Consider the following 20,865-nt stretch of genomic DNA (forward strand, 5'->3'; position numbering starts at 1 on the left):
TCAGGGTTAAATATCTCGGATGGGCCCTATTGAAAAATTCTGAAATTTGGCACAAAGGAAGCCCTGCATGAACCTAACTCACAGTAAAAATCTCAACTTTTAGATTCAACTCGTTTTGGTCAATATGAGGTAACGTATGTCACCTAATTTCTGACGTTCCAAAGTAAGGTTCAACTACATCCCATACTTACGATAATGAGGTCTTTTCTTTCTTCAAAGCTAGGCGCCAGCTCTGAAAATCAGGCGCCAAGAAACCACCTACTAGCAGTTGTGCATACTACAGAGTGTTTCAAAAGTCACGCAACTCAAACTTTGAAAATGTATATCATGAAAACCGTAAGAGATATTTACACCTGGTTTTCTGCACTAAACTGATCATGTATGCTATCACTGGGTTAATAAATTTGTTAGCATTTATCCAAATAAAATAAATTACATTATTTGAAAAACATTGTTAATTTGCTGAAAACATCTGAGAATTGATTTTCAACAATAAATACCAACTCTTAACAGTTTGTGGGATCATTTGTTGGTGTTTGACTAGTCGTAAACCAGTTGCTTTGTGAGGTACAGCAGAAGCAGGGTATTTTTCTTTGAAAACTTCTTGCACATGAGTGTAAGAATTAGTAGTATCATAAAATACTCTTCAGCAAAGCACACGCGCTGCTCCAATGTATACGCCATGCTGAATCAATTGAAATAAACAGGCACAGTAGCTGCGAAAGTGAGCAAAGAGAATTCAGGATAACCAGGGGCAGTCTAGGATTTTCTCAAGAGTTCAATTTCGGCACAAAATCTTGATTTATTATTTTCCATGTAAATGTATGGCCAATACTTAGGCACATGTTGCATGTGTCTGTTGACAATATTTCAACCTGCTAGTGTTGTCATCTACGGAGATATGTCCCAAAAATGTAACTTTTTCACATAAATTCGTCAGTCAAAAATCCATCAAATGTTGCACATGACCAGTATTTGTCGTAAATGACAATAGACATCTATTATGACCCTTCGATAATTTCTTACATATTTTTCTCTCAGAAGTGCATTTCTGGAAAAATGTTAACGCTGCCTTCTGCCAGTTATTAATTTATCTAATTTTCTGTGTGGTGTAAACTGATAATTTTTTAGCATTGGAAATATCTCAATGGATGAGGCTTTATAATGCAGAAAACCTGGTGTAAATATCTCTTACGGTTTTCATGATATACATTTTCAAAATTGTGTTGTGAGATTTTTGAAACATTATGTATAAGAAGCTGAGCATCACGGTATTCAAAACATCACTAAATCATTTGAGAAAGCAGGAAATGGGGGACAAAGAGTAAGAAATTGTTACTGATTCTATGGAATGTTCACAACGTTGATAAAAAAAATTGCTAACTTATGCTACGCTGTACTTCAATTTGAACTTAGAATCTTCAGAATTTCGTACATATTACAGCAAAAGATCATTTGCCAGGATGAAATTTTTAGTCGCCAGGGCGGCCGGGATTTTTCGAGCCCTGTTTTATATATATATATATATATAAAGGTAAAGTGCTCCCCTGTGCTTAGCACCACGCCATGAAGGTGTGTGGGGGTGACACCCCACACTTCCTTGATTTGATCGTGGGTGGGGGGTGATGTGATCAGCATCACGTCCCAGGGTTTCCCCCAGGTACCCATGTCATTCAACGCCGGGTGGGCGCCGGGACCGTTTCCAATGTTAGAAAAGTTCCGCGGATCAAACCCGGGACCTTTAGCATGGTAGTCAGATGCGTTACCGACCGAGCCACTGCGACCATTATATATATATATTTACAGATTGTATCTAGCTTAATAATCATAATTAGGGCTCGGAAGCTGGATTACCTAAAAATTCTAAAAAAAATGACCTATATAATGACCTTAAAGTGGTAAAAAATTACCTAAATAATTTTCGCTCTGAAAATGAAAGCTTGATTTTTCATAAATTTCAAGAGTAGTAGTTGAATAATTCGCTAAAACCTGCTGTTTTGTGGTTTAAGCTACTGAAGCAATGGGATAAAAGCAATTAAGTGCTGATGTAGTAGTTTTCTTCATTTTTATTTCAAGGTTACATAAAATACACTGCAAGGTGTTTCTGTATAAGGTATTCACACTTCAGAGTGATACAGTATTCGGTCAGCATCTGAAAATACATTTGTTTTGCATACATCAGTTTATATATAGCCTATTTGTTAATTGTGACCAATTTTACTTTAAAACACAGATTAAATCGATGATAGTGCCTAGCAAGGGGGCCTGTAAGTAGGCTTCGCACTAAGTGTTTTATGTTTGCTGGAGGAAAATATCAACCATTTCGGTTAAAAGTAATATCGAGCTTTTCCATTTACCGTATTTTTTATTAATGGCGAACTTGCTAATAAGATCATGTCAGGAAATTTTAATATGTAAGGTATGCTAACAAATGCATTCAAAATTCACAAAACGACAAGGGAGTAGAAAAATAAACCTCAAAAATGAATAAAAATGTAACAAAAAGGGGAAAAAATACTGGAAAATGACTTAAAAGCCAGAAAAAAAATACTGAAAAATGCAAAATAAAGATAGTATTTTCTTGGTCTAACTGAAGCGAAACTGACATATCAGATTTACCGTTGTTTTCAAGGCTCAGAAAAAAATATAATTTTTTTATGTCATAATCCACTAAAAAAAAAGAAAGACTTTCACTTAAAACATGCAGAGAAATTCATATTTTATTGTACAGTGTTTTTTTTCAGTAGCAGTGCCCGTTACAACGATATTATAAATGTTATATCGTAATACCGATATTATTAAATGTACACCTGGTGCGAAACTGTCTCTCTTTGTCTTAAGTTTTAAGTTCATTTATTGTTATTTAATTATATTTTAAAATACTCTGATTTTAGTCTTCATAAGTCAGTATTAATAATTACAACTTCAGAAAATTGCTCTATTTTGAAGATGTAGGCCTTATTTTGCACGGATGTACTGTGGAACACTCCTAGAAATTTTAGGTTTATGTGAGCACCCTATAGGACTCCACACATTCTTGATCTCGGCCGTGGTGGAAGTGATGTTATGAACACCTTTACCTCCATCCCAGCCAGGGTGAGCCCTAGAAACGCTTTATCCAGGGATATTGGCGAAAAAATTCCCACCAGAGATTACCCATCCCAGGTATTGAAGCCAGGTCTATCGGCAGTCAGATGCTCTGCCGAGTGTTTAGACCTTACCGCGGGTCCTTCAAAAAAATGAGGGTATAGTAATTGTGTCGGTCTTCTTTATTGTACGTCGCATTACGCTAACTGTGATGATGGAGATGAATCATTATTATATGATAAATGTATGAAGGGTCAATACAAACCAGTACCCATACCTAAACCGGGAGCCGATTTCGAACAATTTTTAGCATGCAAAAGAGAGTGTGTTTGTAATAGAACTTTCTACTCTGAAGTTAGAATGTTTCTATCGCCCATACTTTTCATGTGATGAGAGTTTGATTCGTGTATGCTGCGATGTGCTGTATAACAATCCGTCTTCTATTCTTCCATCTCTCGATGTTTTTCAAAATATTTTTCTATTATGTACGATCCTAGCTTAGGAGCAAGTAGGCTTCTAAGCTAGGATCTATCTCTTCCTGTGAGCCCGTTATCTCAAGGTGATTTAAAGAGTTGTTTGGGATTCGAAATTAAAAAAAATGGACACAAATTTTGGGTGGAAGGCTGCAATTTTCATTTTTAAAGTCCACTGTGTGCTTTAGCATATAGACAGTTCGATGATCAGCGTAGACGTCGTTCAAAAGTGTTTTGGGCAATTTTTAGTGGGGAATTAAAACCTCTGAACTGCCGTGAGTTTGAGGGCGAACTCCCAGCGCCGTGCACTGCAAGTATCGGTGATACATCACACAAATGAGAGCTTTTACAAGTTATAAATCGCAATATTTATTGTCGGAGTTGCAGTTAATACGCGACAGGCTTTTTCATCCCGACCAGACAAGACTGGAAGCAGCTCCTCCAGCTGTCTTTTCCAAACTTCGATAGATTGGGTAGAGACTGAAACGTAGGCAGAAGATTTTTCTGTTGTCAATTTCCCATCCAGTCCGTCTGCCGCTGCAATGGTTCAGGTAGTACAGTCTATCATCTATAGGGGATTAGTTTATCCCAAGTTCCTGTTACTTTGTTTGATGAACTTTAAGGGTCTTGCCGATAGCGTAGTGGTAACGCCGTTGCATTGTAACGAAAGGGGGTCCTCGTTGCAGGCACATAGTGCTTCGGATGCCACTTTGAACTGTGATCCAGTCTTGATTAACTTATCTGGTCATAAAAATGGACTTAATAAAACAAACTCAAACTCGCCCGATGAACTTTGGGGGAAAGCTTTCTGCGAAATGGTAAGGTTTTAAGTGTATGGACCCAAAATACTTGAAAATTTTGTTTTTCTTTTTTCTCAGTGCGTGAGGTATAAGTAAATAACAAAACAAATCTCTTTCTTTTAGTAGTATTTTCTTTTAATGTGCCGCTCTTTTGCCTGCAAGTGTGAAAGCTAATCAAAATACATCAATACAGTTGGATGAGCACACAATTTGAAATGTATTAAAAAGCAAAGGCAAAATGAAGATAGAAGTGGCTAATGGAAGTGATAACGGAGAGACAGTCATAAACATAGGCGTCCTTACTTTTAAGTTATTGGGAGGACATGATGAACCAGTATCTTACACAAGGATAAACAAAATTCCAATGAAATCTCTAAAATAGTTTTCTGCAATTAAACAACTCTGCTTCCATCGATGAACTTGTGTGGAAGGGGTGGGGGGTGGGGGTGCAGTCCAAAAAATGTACTAATTACGAAGGTGATAATTTTAATATTGTCTGGATTTATGAGATTTTTTCTGAACTTATAACTCAAATATTTGATCACCCAATGTTTATCAAAAGTTGGCATCCCTGTCGATTGTGTACATGTAGGTAATATATAGATATTTTGAAATACTCTCCTATCAAATAACAATTGCTACCTCAAGTGCCGAGGTCACCGAACGTCCTTGATGAACTCAGTGGCGACTCGTGGTTTTTTGTTTGGTGGAGGAAGTTATGGTAAACAGACCGAGGAAAGTTTTCGAAACTGCGTTCAATTACACAGTCACACGTGTTGCTTGTACACTCATCTCACTTAGTACTTAGGGCCTCCCCGATGGCGCAGTGGTAGCGTCGTCGGCCTGTAATCAAGGGGTCCCGGGTTCGATACCCGGTGGAGACACAAGTGGTTCGGATCCTACTTTAAACTGTAGGTCCAGTGTCGATTAGCCTTACTGTGCATAAAGTGGACTTAAAACAACAAATCAATCAATCAATCACTTAGTACTTCTGCAGTTTGCTAATTTTTACAGCATATTTGCAGAAGATACAATTCAACCTACAATTGTATCAATATACGCTGTATAAAACACAACTTATTACTTACTTCGTTGACTGTATTATAGCCATTTATAATGTTAGCTTCAGGCCCTCCCTGCCTATTCTGTGTGGATTGAAAACAGCTTTGCCAATAAAAACCTCCTGATAAGAAAAAGTGCTGTTTCAACTCTTAAATTATGCTAAATGCAACAAAATTATCCTCCAGGATGGACCAGGGCCTGTAAAAGCTTGTCCTTTGGTCGGCATACTTTCTTTTCTTTAAAACAAGTCCACTCTGGAGAAGTACAAAGAAGATCTGGAGATTTTATATATACAATATATATATTGCCACAAAATATCTTCATTAAAGAAGAAATCCCTCAACAGTGGAAAGAATCCATAATTGTTCCTGTGTTTAAAAAAGGTGATAAAATGAACTGCAATAATTACCGTGGAATTTCTCTACTCTCAACAACATATAAAATATTATCTAACATTATTTTAACAAGACTAACGGGTCATTCCATGTCAAATCATCCAGAATTTTGTGAAAATGTCACCCACCATCCCCGATTTTGATGAAATTCGGTATGCTTATAGAACTTTTGATGCTGATTACAAAAATGACAACTTTTTTTAAAATTGGTCAAGGGGTTCAGAAGTTACGCGCTTTTTAAGATCTCCGTGTACGCCACATCCGGCTCCACTTTGAATGACACGCATTAGGTTATAAACGATCGTATCTTCCCTCGGGTTTGCCGTAGAAACTTCAGGTTTGTTTTCTTTTGTTCAGAATAGTATGAGCTTTCATTTAAATAACGTTTCAGATTAATGCATCAGTAAACATATATTTTTATATATAGTTTTATGTATTTTTTTTAGAAAATAAATGACTAACTTCAAGAGCGAATTTCATGCAATGCCCCCCCTTCAATTTCCCCCCAATTTTATATGTAGGTAGCTCAGAGTGTGTACTAATGCCTGATGAAAAAATTGGGATGGGCGGTTCAGAGACAGGGTGATAAAAAAATCATTTGCATAAAATGACATTAAAAGTAAATCTTATTAAAAATGCTTATGCATTTAGCACAAAGCCTGAAGTACAATATGTTTCAAGTTACATTATTCAAAAATTTATGTTCACTAAGCATAGGCGTAACCTGGCGGGGGCAAAGGGAAGCACTGGCTCCCTCCAAAATTTATAAGTTAAATATATTTTGTGATCCTCCTGGCACTTGAGGAACAAACGAATAAAGAGTAATAATTATGATTTTTCAAATGTATTTATCAAATAATCCTGGACACTATTTTTATGCGATAGATAACTTTGCGATTATCTCAACCCGAAGAAAGTTTCAAGTGACCCATTAAGATAGTACCTAAAAATTGTACTTTATGCATTGCCAAAATTTCATGTACTATAAATTGTGCCGTTCACATTTTAGATGGATATTTTGACCATTTCAAACACACTAAAATATTTGACTTATCACTAAGTACATATGTTCATCCATTTGTATTGTTAATGTCCACTGGACACAGCATACTTTTTGGCCAGTAGTGGGAAGTTGATGGACAAAGTGGATGCAAGAATTTAATAGCTGCATCGCCATTTTCACGTGGACTTTTGAAGCAATCCTACAAACAAGTTTGAGTCACGCACACACATGCTACTACATAACTGTTCACTGTTGGAATTCGAAAGCCACTTCTTCACAGAAGTCAAACCATACAGTTATACAAAACATATCACATCAGCACTTACTATTTTGGCTCTGACTGTTAAACAACTAGTATTTTGAAGTAACTAGTTACAAAGTTACAAGTACAGTTACTTTTTATTTAGGAATTCTAACTGTAACTAGCTACTTTTAAAAGTAAGTACCTGTAACGTTAACAACGGTAACAGAGTTACTTTTTGCAGTAGGGAAATAGCTAAATTGGACAATTCTGTTCCAGAGTATAAAAATAAAATATGTACCTTCTCCAGATGCTACGTGAAAGGATTTACTTGGAATTGCAGGCAAGGAAGCTATACTTTGTTGCATGCTAAATTTAGAACATCCACGCTTTACTGTAATTCATTTCTAATTGTATGTGAAAACTCCATTGTTTTTGGTAGACTGCTGCGTTCGTTTGGAATGTTGTTGTCCAGCTAGGAAAAAGTCATTGTCGAGGGAATGGATCTTTGGATATTGTTGAACTTGGAATGGAGGAGAAAGAAATAGGTGCAAGTGGAATTATTATCATCATATTCAAAATACCATGGTCAGCATACAAATGACTTTTTAATTATAATCGTTCAAGCAAAGCTGACTGTGTTTTCCATCATTTATTAGCAGTAATAATGTAAATATATGAATACATATTATATACTAGAAACATAAGTAAAACACGGAAGTCATCATGATCATTGATTTTGTGTAACTTTTACACAAATCAATGATCATTAACAGTATGTTACTGTTACAGTAACTGTAAAAGAAACCCAGTTACTTGTAAAAAGTAACCTACGGAACCTGTAAGTTCAAAATAGTGCATACTTCCTGGTACTGTTGTAGTACTTTGCAATCGCTGACACATTGGACTGTGGGTTGTTGTCATTTCACCCTAGATGATTACTAAGAAATTTATGCCTTGAATACTATTTCTACATAATTGCCGTACTTGCTGCTTTATACTATAGAAGTCTTTACAAGTATTTTTACTGTTCCAACCATCCCGTCAGAAGGATATTTTCTGTGGTATGTGGCGAAAAAGCTCCATTTGAAAAAACATCAATCAGCACAAATGTGTAGTATTAATTCTCACTTCATATTACGTATCCCCATGAAGAGTAGCCAAAAAAGAACTTCCATATTGAGATAAAATGCACAAAACGAATGTTCTCGAAGATAAATTTGCTAAACTTGGGAATATTAATAATAATTATATATATAATTATATAATATATAAAATTTTAAAAAATGAAGACTGTTGAAACTAACTTAGATACAGTGGAACCTCAGTTTTACGTTATGCAGGAGACCAAGCTGAAAAAACTTAATACATGGGAAAATATAAAATCATGGAAAATTTCTAACCAGACCATCAAGATTGAATGCAAAATGAAGGAAAATGTAAAATAGAGGAACTTAAATCGGGGTTCCACTGTAATTATTACTTGCAAATTTTAAAATTAATCTATAAATTTTGGAGGGGGAAAGTGCTTCCCTTTGCCCCCGCCAGGTTACGCCTATGCTTAGTGAACATAAATTTTGAATAATGTAACTTGAAACATATTGTACTTCAGGCTTTGTGCTAAATACATAAGCATTTTTAATAAGATTTACTTTTAATGTCATTTTATGCAAATGATTTTTTTATCACCCTGTCTCTGAACCGCCCATCCCAATTTTTTCATCAGGCATTAGTACACACTCTGAGCTACCTACATATAAAATTGGGGGGAAATTGAAGGGGGGGCATTGCATGAAATTCGCTCTTGAAGTTGGTCATTTATTTTCTAAAAAAATACATAAAACTATATATAAAAATACATGTTTACTGATGCATTAATCTGAAACGTTATTTAAATGAAAGCTCATACTATTCTGAACAAAAGAAAACAAACCTGAAGTTTCTACGGCAAACCCGAGGGAAGATACGATCATTTATAACCTAATGCGTGTCATTCAAAGTGGAGCCGGATGTGGCGTACACGGAGATCTTAAAAAGTGCGTAACTTCTGAACCCCTTGACCAATTTTAAAAAAGTTGTCATTTTTGTAATCAGCATCAAAAGTTCTATAAGCATACCGAATTTCATCAAAATCGGGGATGGTGGGTGACATGGCCTGGATGAATTGACGTGGAATGACCCTAACCCCATATGCTAATGAAAGTTTAGGTGATTATCAATGTGGATTTAAACGTAACAGATCAACTACAGATCAAATTTTTCACATCAGACAGACACTTGAAAGAAAGTTGGAATATAATCAAAATGTCCATCAGCTATTCATTGATTTCATATGATTCGGTCAAAAGAGATAAATTATATAATATATTAGTCAAGTTTGGAATACCTAAGAAGGTTGTTAGATAAAAGTATGCACCAGTGAAAGAGAAAGTAAAATTCGTGTGGGTATTAATGTGTCTGACAAATTTACAATTCATGATGGGTTAAAACAAGGAGATGCATTATCTCCATTGCTCTTTAATTTTGCCTTAGAATATGCTGTTAGGAAGGTAAAAGAAACTAACGAAGGACTAAAATTAAATGGTATGACTCAGTTGTTAGCATATGCAGATGATGTAGACTTATTAGGGGATGATATAAATACAATTAAGAATAATGCTAAAATATTTTTCAAAACTTCTAAAGAGATAGGTTTGGAAGTTAACAAAGAAAAAACTAAATATATGCTTACAGGCCGAAACCAAGTGTTAGGTAATAATCAAAATCTAATTATTGATAACTCGTTTGAACCAGTTTCCAAATTCAAATACTTAGGAATAATATTAACAAATGAATATTATATTAAAGAGGAAATAAAAAGTAGGCTTAATTCAAGAAATGCATGTTACTTCTCTCTTCATAAACTTTTGTCTTCTCGTTTAATATCTAAAAAACTAAAAGTTAAAATATACAAAACAGTAATTTTGCCTGAAGTATTATATGGGTGTGAAACTTGGTCCCTTACATTGAAAGAGGAACATAAATTGAGAGTATTTGAAAATAAGATGAGGAAGGAAAATATTTGAACCTAAAAGGGATGAGGAGACAGGTGAGTGGAGAAGGTTACATAATTTAGAACTATATAATTTGTATTCATGTCCATATATTATTAGAATAATGAAATCAAGAAGACTTAGGTGGGCAGGCCATGTGGCACGAATGGGAGAGGAAAGAGGAGTTCACAGGATTCTTGTTGGGAAACCTGATGGTAAGAGACCTATAGGAAGGCCAAGACAAAGATGGAGGGACAACGTTGAGATAGACCTAAAGGAAATCGGTAGGGATGGAAAAGAGTATCTAGATCTTGCTCAAGATAGGGACAGATGGAAGGCCTGTGTTGCTGCAGCCATGAACCTTCGGGTTTAAGAAGGCTAGAGAGTTAGTTAGTTAGTTAGAATTCAATTTTTCTGTTTCCCTGGGACTCTCGTTTTTGAGATGATGCTGCATTTTACCATTATGCCAAACACAGAGTGCTAGGTGCCAACGAAGTTCAAATTTCGCTAGGTTTAGAACTATTATGATAGGGTTGGCATCACTGATTGAGGAAACCACTGTAGCTTCCTCGCGGAACATATAACTGAACAAGCCCCCTCCCTCCCTTGCTCAGCTCCCCAGCGGCAGGCAAAGAGGGTCATCTTTGGGCAGCAGATCTGGAGGGAGCGAGTGAAAGCAGATTGATTCTTTACAGTTGAGTAGCGAACATACATTGCTCGATCGTAATTTTATAACGCTCATTAAACTTAAAAAGTACAGAACTGGAAATAAGTATAATTAAACTGTAGGAAGCTCCTCACTTCCTACATGGAGGAATCGCCCCTGGATGGACTCTTCCAATCATTCAAAGATGTGGGGTGGAATTTGTTCCTAAAAATACATTTTCTGTACTGCAAGTTGATTTCCTGGGTCGCAACCAGCCTCAAATCAATAGGTACCTGGGGGCAACCATAAAGGCGGCCTGAGCGTGGTTCTGATCACCACCTCCAAAATGGCCGAGATCGAGAATGTGTGGGGGCCGGGTCTCTTCTTGTCGCACAACACTTGAGCAACCGTGTGTTCTGACGTCACTGGAGAAAGCTTTTCTATTTTAGGCTAAATGCCTACGTTGTTAAGGTTAGGATACCTATGTTTAGTTCTCAGCCTAAATAATAATTTTTCATTGTTTTTATGCTAATGGAACCTAACCTCGTAGGCATTCCTCGTCTGACGTCAGAACACACGGTAGCAAAACACTTGTGCGACAAGGAAGACCCGTGGGGGCCTATCCCCACATCATATCAGGCTTTCGTGCCTTCCCTCCAAGGGGGGGGGGGGTTGCGGGGTCGAGCTCCCCAGAACGTTTTCGGTTTACACTAGATAAAATGAGATTTTTTGTTTCTTGTGGTGTTAAATAAAATAATGTGACGTTAATTTAAGGAGAGAAATAATTATCGAGGCAAGACGGAGAATATTCTGTAACCCTGTTATTGGTAATAGCTCGTATCCAAGATGAGGATCAGGTGGCTTGAGCCCCCCCCCCCCCTAGGATTTTTTTCAGTTTACAATAATTAGGTTTTTGCCTTCTTGAATAATGTGATGATAATTTAAAAACATAAATACTTATCAAGGCAAGACTGAGAATGTTCTATAACCCCGTTGTTGATAATATTGTACGTAAACTTTTATTGCGCTTTCGGTGTTTTCCCAGCGAACTTGAGCACTATGTAGAGACTTGTCAGCATTTGGAAGCTGCACAACAAAGGTAGCGCCACACGTAGGGCGATTCGTTGTAACTTTTATTCGCTTGAAGGCGCAAGAGGGAATGTTCTTGAATAAGAGGAGTCGAACTACTGGCAATATTTACGAATTGTTTTATCTACGGAACGTTCTAGAATATAATGAGGATATAAATACGCGTCAATTTCCCGGTTGAATGCGAAGGCCACGGGTTCGAATTTGGCCTGAGCATGGGTGTTCTTTTTGAGTCTCTCTTCATCGTCGCGAGTAGCCGAAAATGGAAGAAAAGCAACACTAAGTAACGAAAAGGAAAAACGCAATAAGTGCTATAATTGAAATTTGTTGTGTGATAAAACACACTGTTAATATTCTGAAAAAGAAAACCACTGAAATTAAGTGAGTAAGTTGTGAGGAACATCAGCAGATGTATTTTAAGATGTTCCGTCATTCACGTGTCACTCTCCTCGTTTTATACGTAGATAGATATTTACAAGTGACCCACTCCATGAAAGATGGGAAAGAAAGAAAGCCTGGTCCAAATTGTAATGTCAAGACGTGCGCAGATTGCAGATGTTGTTATCAGAAACAAATAGAATTAATCAGTAACTGCAATTATTTACCTAAACATCACTCATATGGCACTTAGAACTGTAAAATATGTATTTTGGATAACTAGCTGGTTGGATTATTCTCCTTATATTATACTTATTAAACTTCTGCATACTTCTGCTTTCGAGGTGCAATGAGCGAAACAGATGAATCCGGACTGCAATCTAATATTAATAGCAATACAACCATTGCAGTATAGAGAGATGAAAGGGACAAACATGTTGTTTCCATTCACAATATACTGCGCAGGTAACGTCTGGGGTAACTTATCGTATGAACTGGTTCGACGTTACATTCCATGGAATATTTGTTTCCTTGTTATGAACTATGTGAATAAAGGCTTCCTCTTGTCTGTTGGCTCTCGCGGGAGCTGCTTTAGACTTCCAAGGTTAAGTATTCGCCGTGTTCGAGTAAGGTAAGCACCAGTGACGTAGTCACGTGAACCTGTCAATCCAGCTGTTTCTTCTCTGCGACCGAGAAGCAGAAACAATTCATTTTGCTTTGGTATAAATTAACGAACTGCAAGGGTCGCGAGTTCGAACCCTGTCAGGATCAGAATATTTTTCTTCTCTTTATTTACACGGTAAACAGTGAAGTGTAGCAAGATTCGAAAGTAGATTTTGATATTTCGATTTATTTTGACCATCAATGTATAATATGTAATTTCAAAAACCACCACCGTTCAATCCAATAGCAAACATTTAAATGTAAAAACATATGGTGCTAACGGGAAACCTATATTTCTGCGCTTTTAGAGGTTACATAGAGAACGAAAAATTATACTTTTATTTCAAATATGTCTTGAATTTTACAGGGACACGTGGCAAAGTGATTCTTTTCAAAACGTGTCAAAAGTCTGTGGATACGTCACAACTCGGGACGGGACTCACAGTTGCAAGTGAGTACTGAACCACTATGTGCCTGCCACCTGCTATCGAACCCAGAGCCACTATATTACAAGGGGACAAATTTACAACACAACACACAATCTCTCATGTCACGAAATTTATCAATTTCTAATTTGGCTCACAATTAAGCCGGAGAACTATAAAATTAACTCTCCAAACAAAAATAAATTAAGCATTTTCCAAGAACATAAAAATCAAATAATCCACATTTCTAGATAAAAAAGAGACAGACAAACTTTCTATCATGTTTATGAATTATATAGTCGCCGAAAATAGTGCTTTCTTTTTAAACAAACAATACTATAAAGCAATTTTGGTCGATAATTTTAGTTAAAAGTAGTTTTTTTTTAAATTCTTAGTAATAACTCGTGCAACCGGATCAAATGATATTCCTTGACGTTTACAAAATTACAGATTTAGAAGAGAGGGTTGATCCAAACACTTACTCGTGCACTATGACAATCTGCGCACCTCTTGACTTTACAATTTGGACCAGGCTTTCTGTCTTTCCCATCTGAAAATTACTCTTAAGGTGCGAGCATTCATGGAGTGGGTCACTTGTAAATATCTATCTATGTATAAAACGAGGAGAGTGACACGTGAATGACGGAACATCTTAAAATACAACTCATTTAATTTCAGTGGTTTTCTTCTTGAGAACATTAACGGTGTGTTTTATCACACAACAATTTTCAATTTTAGCACTTGTTTTAAATATCGAGGCTTAGCAGCAACTAAAAAATCTCAATTTCAAGTAGTCTCGAGTAACAGTCACGTTCTGTGAACGAGTAATAGTTTCAATACATATTTTCTTATTGGCACGCAAACGTAATAAAGTTTCAGGTTGCAATTGGTGTGACGAGAATAAAATACATTATGTAGCACCCATTTGCTAAGAAAAAATATTTTGGAGACACGGGAACTCGAACCTAGGATTTCAGCTTACAAAGCTGGCCTTGAACCGACATGGCCACAAGCCACGGCGAAGAAACCAAGCTATTCGAGTAATTTATCGATAAGATTGCATCTTTTCCTGTCCAGCTCGAAACTTTTGATGTCACTTCTCGCTAATTACAATAATTTGAAAGCAATACGCTTCATCAGATAGGGTTCATATGCTGTACACATTGCTGACAAGCTTGTGCATGAAAATTAATGAAGACTTTGGGAAATCGTGCTTTTGTGGAAGGTTAGTGTTTGCAACCCTAAATGATAACCGTTCTTTAGTTTCCGTCAATATAGCGGATTCTGCTGTGACGACGAATCTCATTAACCAACGGCACATATATTTTTATTTTATTTTAAACTATTTGTTTCAAAATGAAGAGTCATTATTCTGGAATCTACGGAGACACTAATTCATTTGGTAAGAATTTTACGAGTCACAATTCTATTTTTGTGCTCCATTACGAAACCAACGTGCACGTGTAAAACAAGTAAAGCCCGACAATTTTCATTTTACAAAAATTCCATTTACTGTTAAAGTTAAATGAGAGGACAACCATTGACTTATTTTTAATAGCCTGGATGACTGATGTGTTTGTGTTGGGGAGGGAGGTACCTCCTCTCATGTGCCCTCCTGACTGTGACATAAACTCTTCTTCATTTAGGATTTCTATTATTTTTCCCATCCCATATTCAGTGCCAACGTTGCAATTCTGTTTGCCAAATTGTATGGGGAAGGAGTATTTATTCCTCAACCCTTCTCCTGGACTAGGATATACATATATTTGCAACATTTTCAGGAATTGCAACAGCACTATTTCTGTCTCGCTTATTCTTATTGCGTTTTTCCCTTTTCGTTATTTAATGTTGCTTTTCTTCCATTTTCGGCTACTCGCGACGATAAAGAACACCCAAGCTCAGGCCAAATTCGAACCCGGGCCCTCGTATTCTAACGAATTGTGATAACTACTTCGTCACGAACATAAAAAACGCCTTTATTTTTAAAATAAATTTCAGGAATATTTCACATTTACATTACTTTGATTGTAGACGTGGAAAATCCAGTTAATTAATATTTACGCTGCAAGTTTTCCGTTAGCCCTTTGCTTTGAGTCTGAGAGAGACAAAATTCCCTGCATATGATTAAATTGATTGACAGTAATCAACACTGCAGCTTGCCGAACACTTACTTCGGCTGTACGTCGGTTGAGACTTCAGAGGTAAGTGTGACAATTCATACAGTCGATTAGTGTTCAGTCAGTGTCCAGTGGAGTGCTACGAGTTGTTCGGGTCGAAAGTCGAAGAGATCGGTCTCTCTCTCTCTCTCTCTCTCTCTCTCTCTCTCTCTCTCTCTAAAGTGAATATATCGTCAGTACCGGGTATTGGAGCGGTTTATTAAAAAAGAAATAAGCTGCGCAGATCAACTGAAAATCAAAGTTTTGAGTGATGATTTAGTTGTGCCAGGACCAAATTTCGTGTATGCAGTCCGAGAATTTTATGGCATAAAAAAAATACTTTTGTTTAAGGCTACCGGGTTCGACATACACTCAACAGACAATTTTGACCACTTGCCAGTGCCTTAATATGAACAATTTGGTGAATTGGTGAATTTCGTCATTTGTAAGAGCTGCAAACATGGGAGGACAATACACGTTAGTGGTGTTCAGGCTCGAATCAGAGAGAATTATTCGAGAACTGTCTGCGACCAGTTCGCAGCCCACAGTTTGAATTTCGCGTTGTCGAGTGCATCCCGTGCATGCGTAACAGCTTCATAAAAACACTTCTGGTACATAGATGTTTTGATGCCTGATGGGAAGAAATGGAGAAACACACATACTGACATGGTTCCGGCACACAATGTTAATGCGTGGAAACAGAGGAGTTTAATGGTAGAAAATGTTCAGTTTTCACGTTCTGATTAAAATGACAGCGTTAAACAGTGGCGACGATTTAGGGGATAGTTGCTCCCCATTTTTTTTTGACTCCACATTATCACACTATCGCCTCTTAATGCTAAACCTTGTCTACCAAGAGAAAGTAAACTTTCCTTGCACCCCCCCCCCCCACATCATTTTGGAACCCAATTGCCACCACTGGCCTTAAACATACAATTGTGAGGTTCTATCTATACCCCTTTAAAAAATGTTGTTCACCCCCCCCCCCCGAAAGGAATTCCTGCATACGTGCCTGCATCCAAGGTCATGGCGACGGAAAACTACCCCTGCAAAAGAACGGTGTGTGCAAGCGCGCTAAAGGCGGCCGGAGCGTGGTTCTGATCACCACCTCCAAAATGGCCGAGATCGAGAATGTGTGGGGGCCTACCCCCACATCCCATAAATGTGCCTTCATGGCACGGTGCTATATGCACGGGGAACTTTACCTTACGCTTAACTTGACCTACAAGTTGGCTTTCACGACAATCTTGGTGATTCCCAAAACGAATATTCCAGATGCCAAATGCAGAATAAATTCGACAATGCTCGCATTTTATGTATGGTGAATATGGTCATGAAAGTATATAATGTATCAGATTTTCACATTTCGTCTGAGTGTCACAAAAATACTGTGCCTGTCAGAGAATTATTTATATGTTCGAGCTCAGTGTGAAAAGTTGTATTAAGATGTATTCCCTCATGCGGTAAAAAGAAGTTTCATTATGTTGGCCACCGGATCGCGCAAATGAGTGTAGAGAGATATATTAGTGTAAACCTGCAATTCATTGCCCTCTTCTTTATTTTTTTCTTTGTTTTTATGTTGTAACATTTTTAACTTCGCAGCCATTTTAAATTGTTCAGTTGTCGAATGGTTGTGGCTTCGATTCCCGGCAATAACACATTTTAGTGATCCGGATCTCTCTTACAACAAGCCTTGCCTTGGGAGAGGTACTAATACCGGCAATTTTCTGTTTGGAAAGTTATGAGGGTTGACCTCCATTCAGTGGCACCCTGAGATTTCCCATTCTGGCGGCCTTTCTGCTTAATGGTCATGAACGTGTGCACGCGACTAGCCAACTAACCTCCTCTAGGTTTCCAAATAGCAAAAATACGCAGACCGCGTTGTTTACGGCATGTTGTTTGGGATTTAGCGATACGAGCAGGTAAAGGGCCTCCCCTGTCCGGTTAGTTGGTCTAGTGTGTGTGTGCTATTTTAAAAAAGACGGGCAGGAGCAATCCGAAAATAATCTCGGCACCAGGAGGCGCTTAGCAGGCGAGATTCGCCCGCCTTCATCGCGGCGGATAGCTTCCTGCCATGACGATCCTTACATTCCTCTACAATACTCTTCTGATATGCTTCATAGCTGTTCACTTATTAGTAGGTGGCGCAGTAAGCATTCCCATTTTTTCTGCTCTTGTTTTAACCCTGTTTATTGCTCGGTAATATTTTCTTTTTGCGATTCTAGTGCATGCCAGAAGTGAACCTAACCTGCGTGCCAGTTTTGCAAACTTTTCTTTCATTTTTCATGTCTGGAAACACCAAATGTAGGAAATGCAGCGTAGAAGCTGCACATGAATTGTTGATACGCATACTATTGGTATGAATGCATTGTTATAATCTAGTCACACGTGGAATTCCATAATCATAACACGTGCTGTATGAAATGTCGTCAGTTCGTTCATATCCCATAGTTCCGTGAGGTATGACAGTAATGAGTGAATTTTTCTGGTAGCGAGATTATCCTGAATGTTTACCTGACAAGTTTTTCAAGTTGCCAGTTGTACAAGAGTTACGCAGATACGAGGCTGTAATTTCTAATAAAACATATTTTTTGCGCGTTTTCCAAGAAGAATGTAGGTCAAATTGAAAAACTATTTACATGGAGGGATAACGTTGAGATGGACTTAAAGGAAATCTGTAGGGATGGAAAAGAGTATATAGATCTTGCACAGGATAGGGGCAGATGGAAGGCCTGTGTTGCTGCAGCGATGAACCTTCGGGTTTAATAAGGCTAGAGAGTTAGTTACTTAGAGACCTCATAGACAACGTTTGCACTTGCATTATACTTTATACAATACGGAATTTATCAATTGCGCGAGAATATTTTGTATGTTGGCTATGTATAAACACATTATAAAATGTTCTCCACCACTTGTGAGCTTGGAGCTAGGGTTGTAAATACGATAACAATTGCATCAAAAGCGTTCTAAGAGAACAGTGGGAATTGAAGGGAAATAATAGCTTTATTCTTAAATTTATCGTTTTAGTATTGTGAGGCCAATTGAAACCTATAAACACCCGAAATGTTTTACTAAATCCTATTAGTTCCACATCCAGTTTCGGGTAGGGTTTGACATCACTGGTAACAAATGGCCGTTCACAACGATCTGGTATTTTTATTTTAAGCAAGTAGGCACGTATTTCCTAAGGTCGATACTCGGTATTAAATCTTAACATTTTTTCGCTTATTGTAATTTTATTTAGGACAGCACTGCGCGAAACATGCTAGTTGATTTGAGGATTCTTGTGAGGGCGATATTGAAACGATCAAAAGCGTGAATTTCAAACGTAACATTCTATGTGAATTGTAATAATGTCGATTGGATTTAGCCGACGTGCTCAACGTTTATATTTTCGATTGTTTACGCAATTCTGTATTGCGTACGAGGACATATTTACGCATGTAAAATACCTGACCAAGACCACCAAGGAAAACGAGTCCGGAATTCATTATGTTAAGTACAGAACTAGTTCGTCTTCGATGGTTGTGACTACAACATAATTTTAAAGGACCCTAAAACACGCTGCACTAATGCATACATTCCTGTGCTTAATAATAATAATTCCAACATAAAGGGGAAAATTAATGCATTTTTGACTCATTATTTTCACCAGTGGACATTATAATCAAGGGATTTCGTGTATACGTATTCAGTTCGTTTGTTCTACTGAAACCAAAATTGGTAACTGCTGTCATTTTTATGTTTATTTCACGTCGCTTCTCTACACCTTTTAGGCTAATCACAATGATTGGATGGCACTGATGAACGGACGCCGAAAAAGAAACCTTCGTGGAGAATCGCGAGTTGACTACACAATCCGCCCAGCTAGCAAGGAGCCTTATCTGTTGTATGTAATATATGTTCAGTTCAATCAGCGATGGAATCAACAATGTCACGTAGTGCTACTAATATTACACTATATATTAATCCAAAACTAGAGAACATCTGGTGTGTTTTATGAAGAATAAATGTGTTACCCGTGGTTTTCCGTGCGCCGAATGTGTGCCGTTTTTGAGTTACCGAGATAGATAAGATAGATTTCCCCTTGCGCTTTATGCAACCCACTTTGTCCTGCCGAATAACTGGTTGCATATTACCACTTGCAATTCCGATTCAGACAAAATTCAAATCTTGCTATTTCTAGCCCTGCCTCTTTGAATTGTTCCTTCTCGCCCAGTCTGAACTCGAAACCTGCTTTATAAAAAGAAACATCTGTTGTCATTCTTTAAAATGATTTAATGGTTTCAGACTACAATTGATGAGGGTTGTGTGTGTTTCTTTGAAAATTAAGATGTGTCCATTGTCAGTGCTATGAAGTGCTTGTTATAAATCTAATGGCATGGTGTTTGTTGGAGCAACAAATTTCTTGTTTCACTTCCTTCACCTCACCCTTTCCTTCAAACATATTAACTGTTTAATTAACAACAGGAATGGATACATGCTCAGTGCAGTTGCACTTTTTCATTTAATAATAGTACACTCCGTGGCAAAAAAGAATCTCCCCCTAGTAATAAAGTGCAAAAATTTTCTTGCACTGTTGGAACCGTTTCACTAAGAATGTTCATCCTTTATGCCAATTTAGTTTCCTTCAAAATATCAACTTTCTATTGTTTCAAGTATGTTTACAGCAGTTTGGGGGCATCCATCTTTACTTATTCTAAAATAATGAACTCTTCCATTGTTGGCACCTTTTAACAATGGATTTTCACACTTTATCCAAATTTATTCTCCTTCCGAATCTCAACTTTCTGCATTGTTTGAAGTATGTTGAAACTAGTTTGGGAGCATCCATCTTTACTTGTTGAAAATCCATCGTTAAAAGGTGCCAACAATGGAAGATTTCATTGTTTTAGAATAAGTAAAGATGGATACCCCCAAACTGTCGTAAACGTACTTGAAACAATGGAAAGAAAGTTGATATTTTGAAAGAAACTAAACATAGGTAACTTAACAATAGGGAAAGGCAATAAAGGCCATAAAGCTTAACAATTTAATCAACTAACCGCTTTCTTTGTTGATTTCTTCATTATCACCTTCATTGTTAGAGTAAGTAAAATATCAGAAAATGTTAAAATTACGTACAGTATGTACAATTGTAAAAATAATTTAAAAAAAACATACTGCTTGAAAGAAAATATTAGATTTTATCACTAGGAGGCGATTCTTTTTTGCCGCAGAGTGTAATAATATCAATTTATTAGCACTGCCTCTTTTGTGTTCGTAATATATTATTATTCTTGTATTTTACAAAAGGCTTTTATTGAAGTATTGTGTTACCAAATCACATAATAGTCCATTAGTTTCATTAATTGATGAATTTTTTTCAAATTTCATATTTTCCCGTTTCCTTTTTAATAATATGAACACAATTGA

General features: G+C 37.1%; 1 protein-coding gene across 11 annotated transcripts in view; it reads left to right on the top strand.

Annotated features, from left to right (window-relative positions):
- LOC146001601 (uncharacterized) overlaps window positions 1–20,865 on the top strand; it is a 70,350-nt gene that overhangs the window by 34,762 nt on the left and 14,723 nt on the right. For 2 of the 11 annotated variants that reach the window (XM_083139121.1, XM_083139120.1), the window contains exon 1: window positions 17,505–17,599. The exons of 8 other annotated variants lie outside the window; for them this stretch is intronic. In XM_083139121.1, coding sequence (XP_082995247.1) covers window positions 17,525–17,599 — 75 coding nt within the window. In that variant the 5' untranslated portion in view covers window positions 17,505–17,524. Of the gene's footprint in view, window positions 1–17,504; window positions 17,600–20,865 lie in introns of those variants that run through there. One more of the 11 variants, XM_083139122.1, reaches the window with a different exon arrangement.

This window comes from Lepisma saccharinum, chromosome 17, assembly GCF_977018435.1.
Source record: "Lepisma saccharinum chromosome 17, izLepSacc3.1, whole genome shotgun sequence".
Lineage (NCBI taxonomy): Eukaryota > Metazoa > Arthropoda > Insecta > Zygentoma > Lepismatidae > Lepisma > Lepisma saccharinum.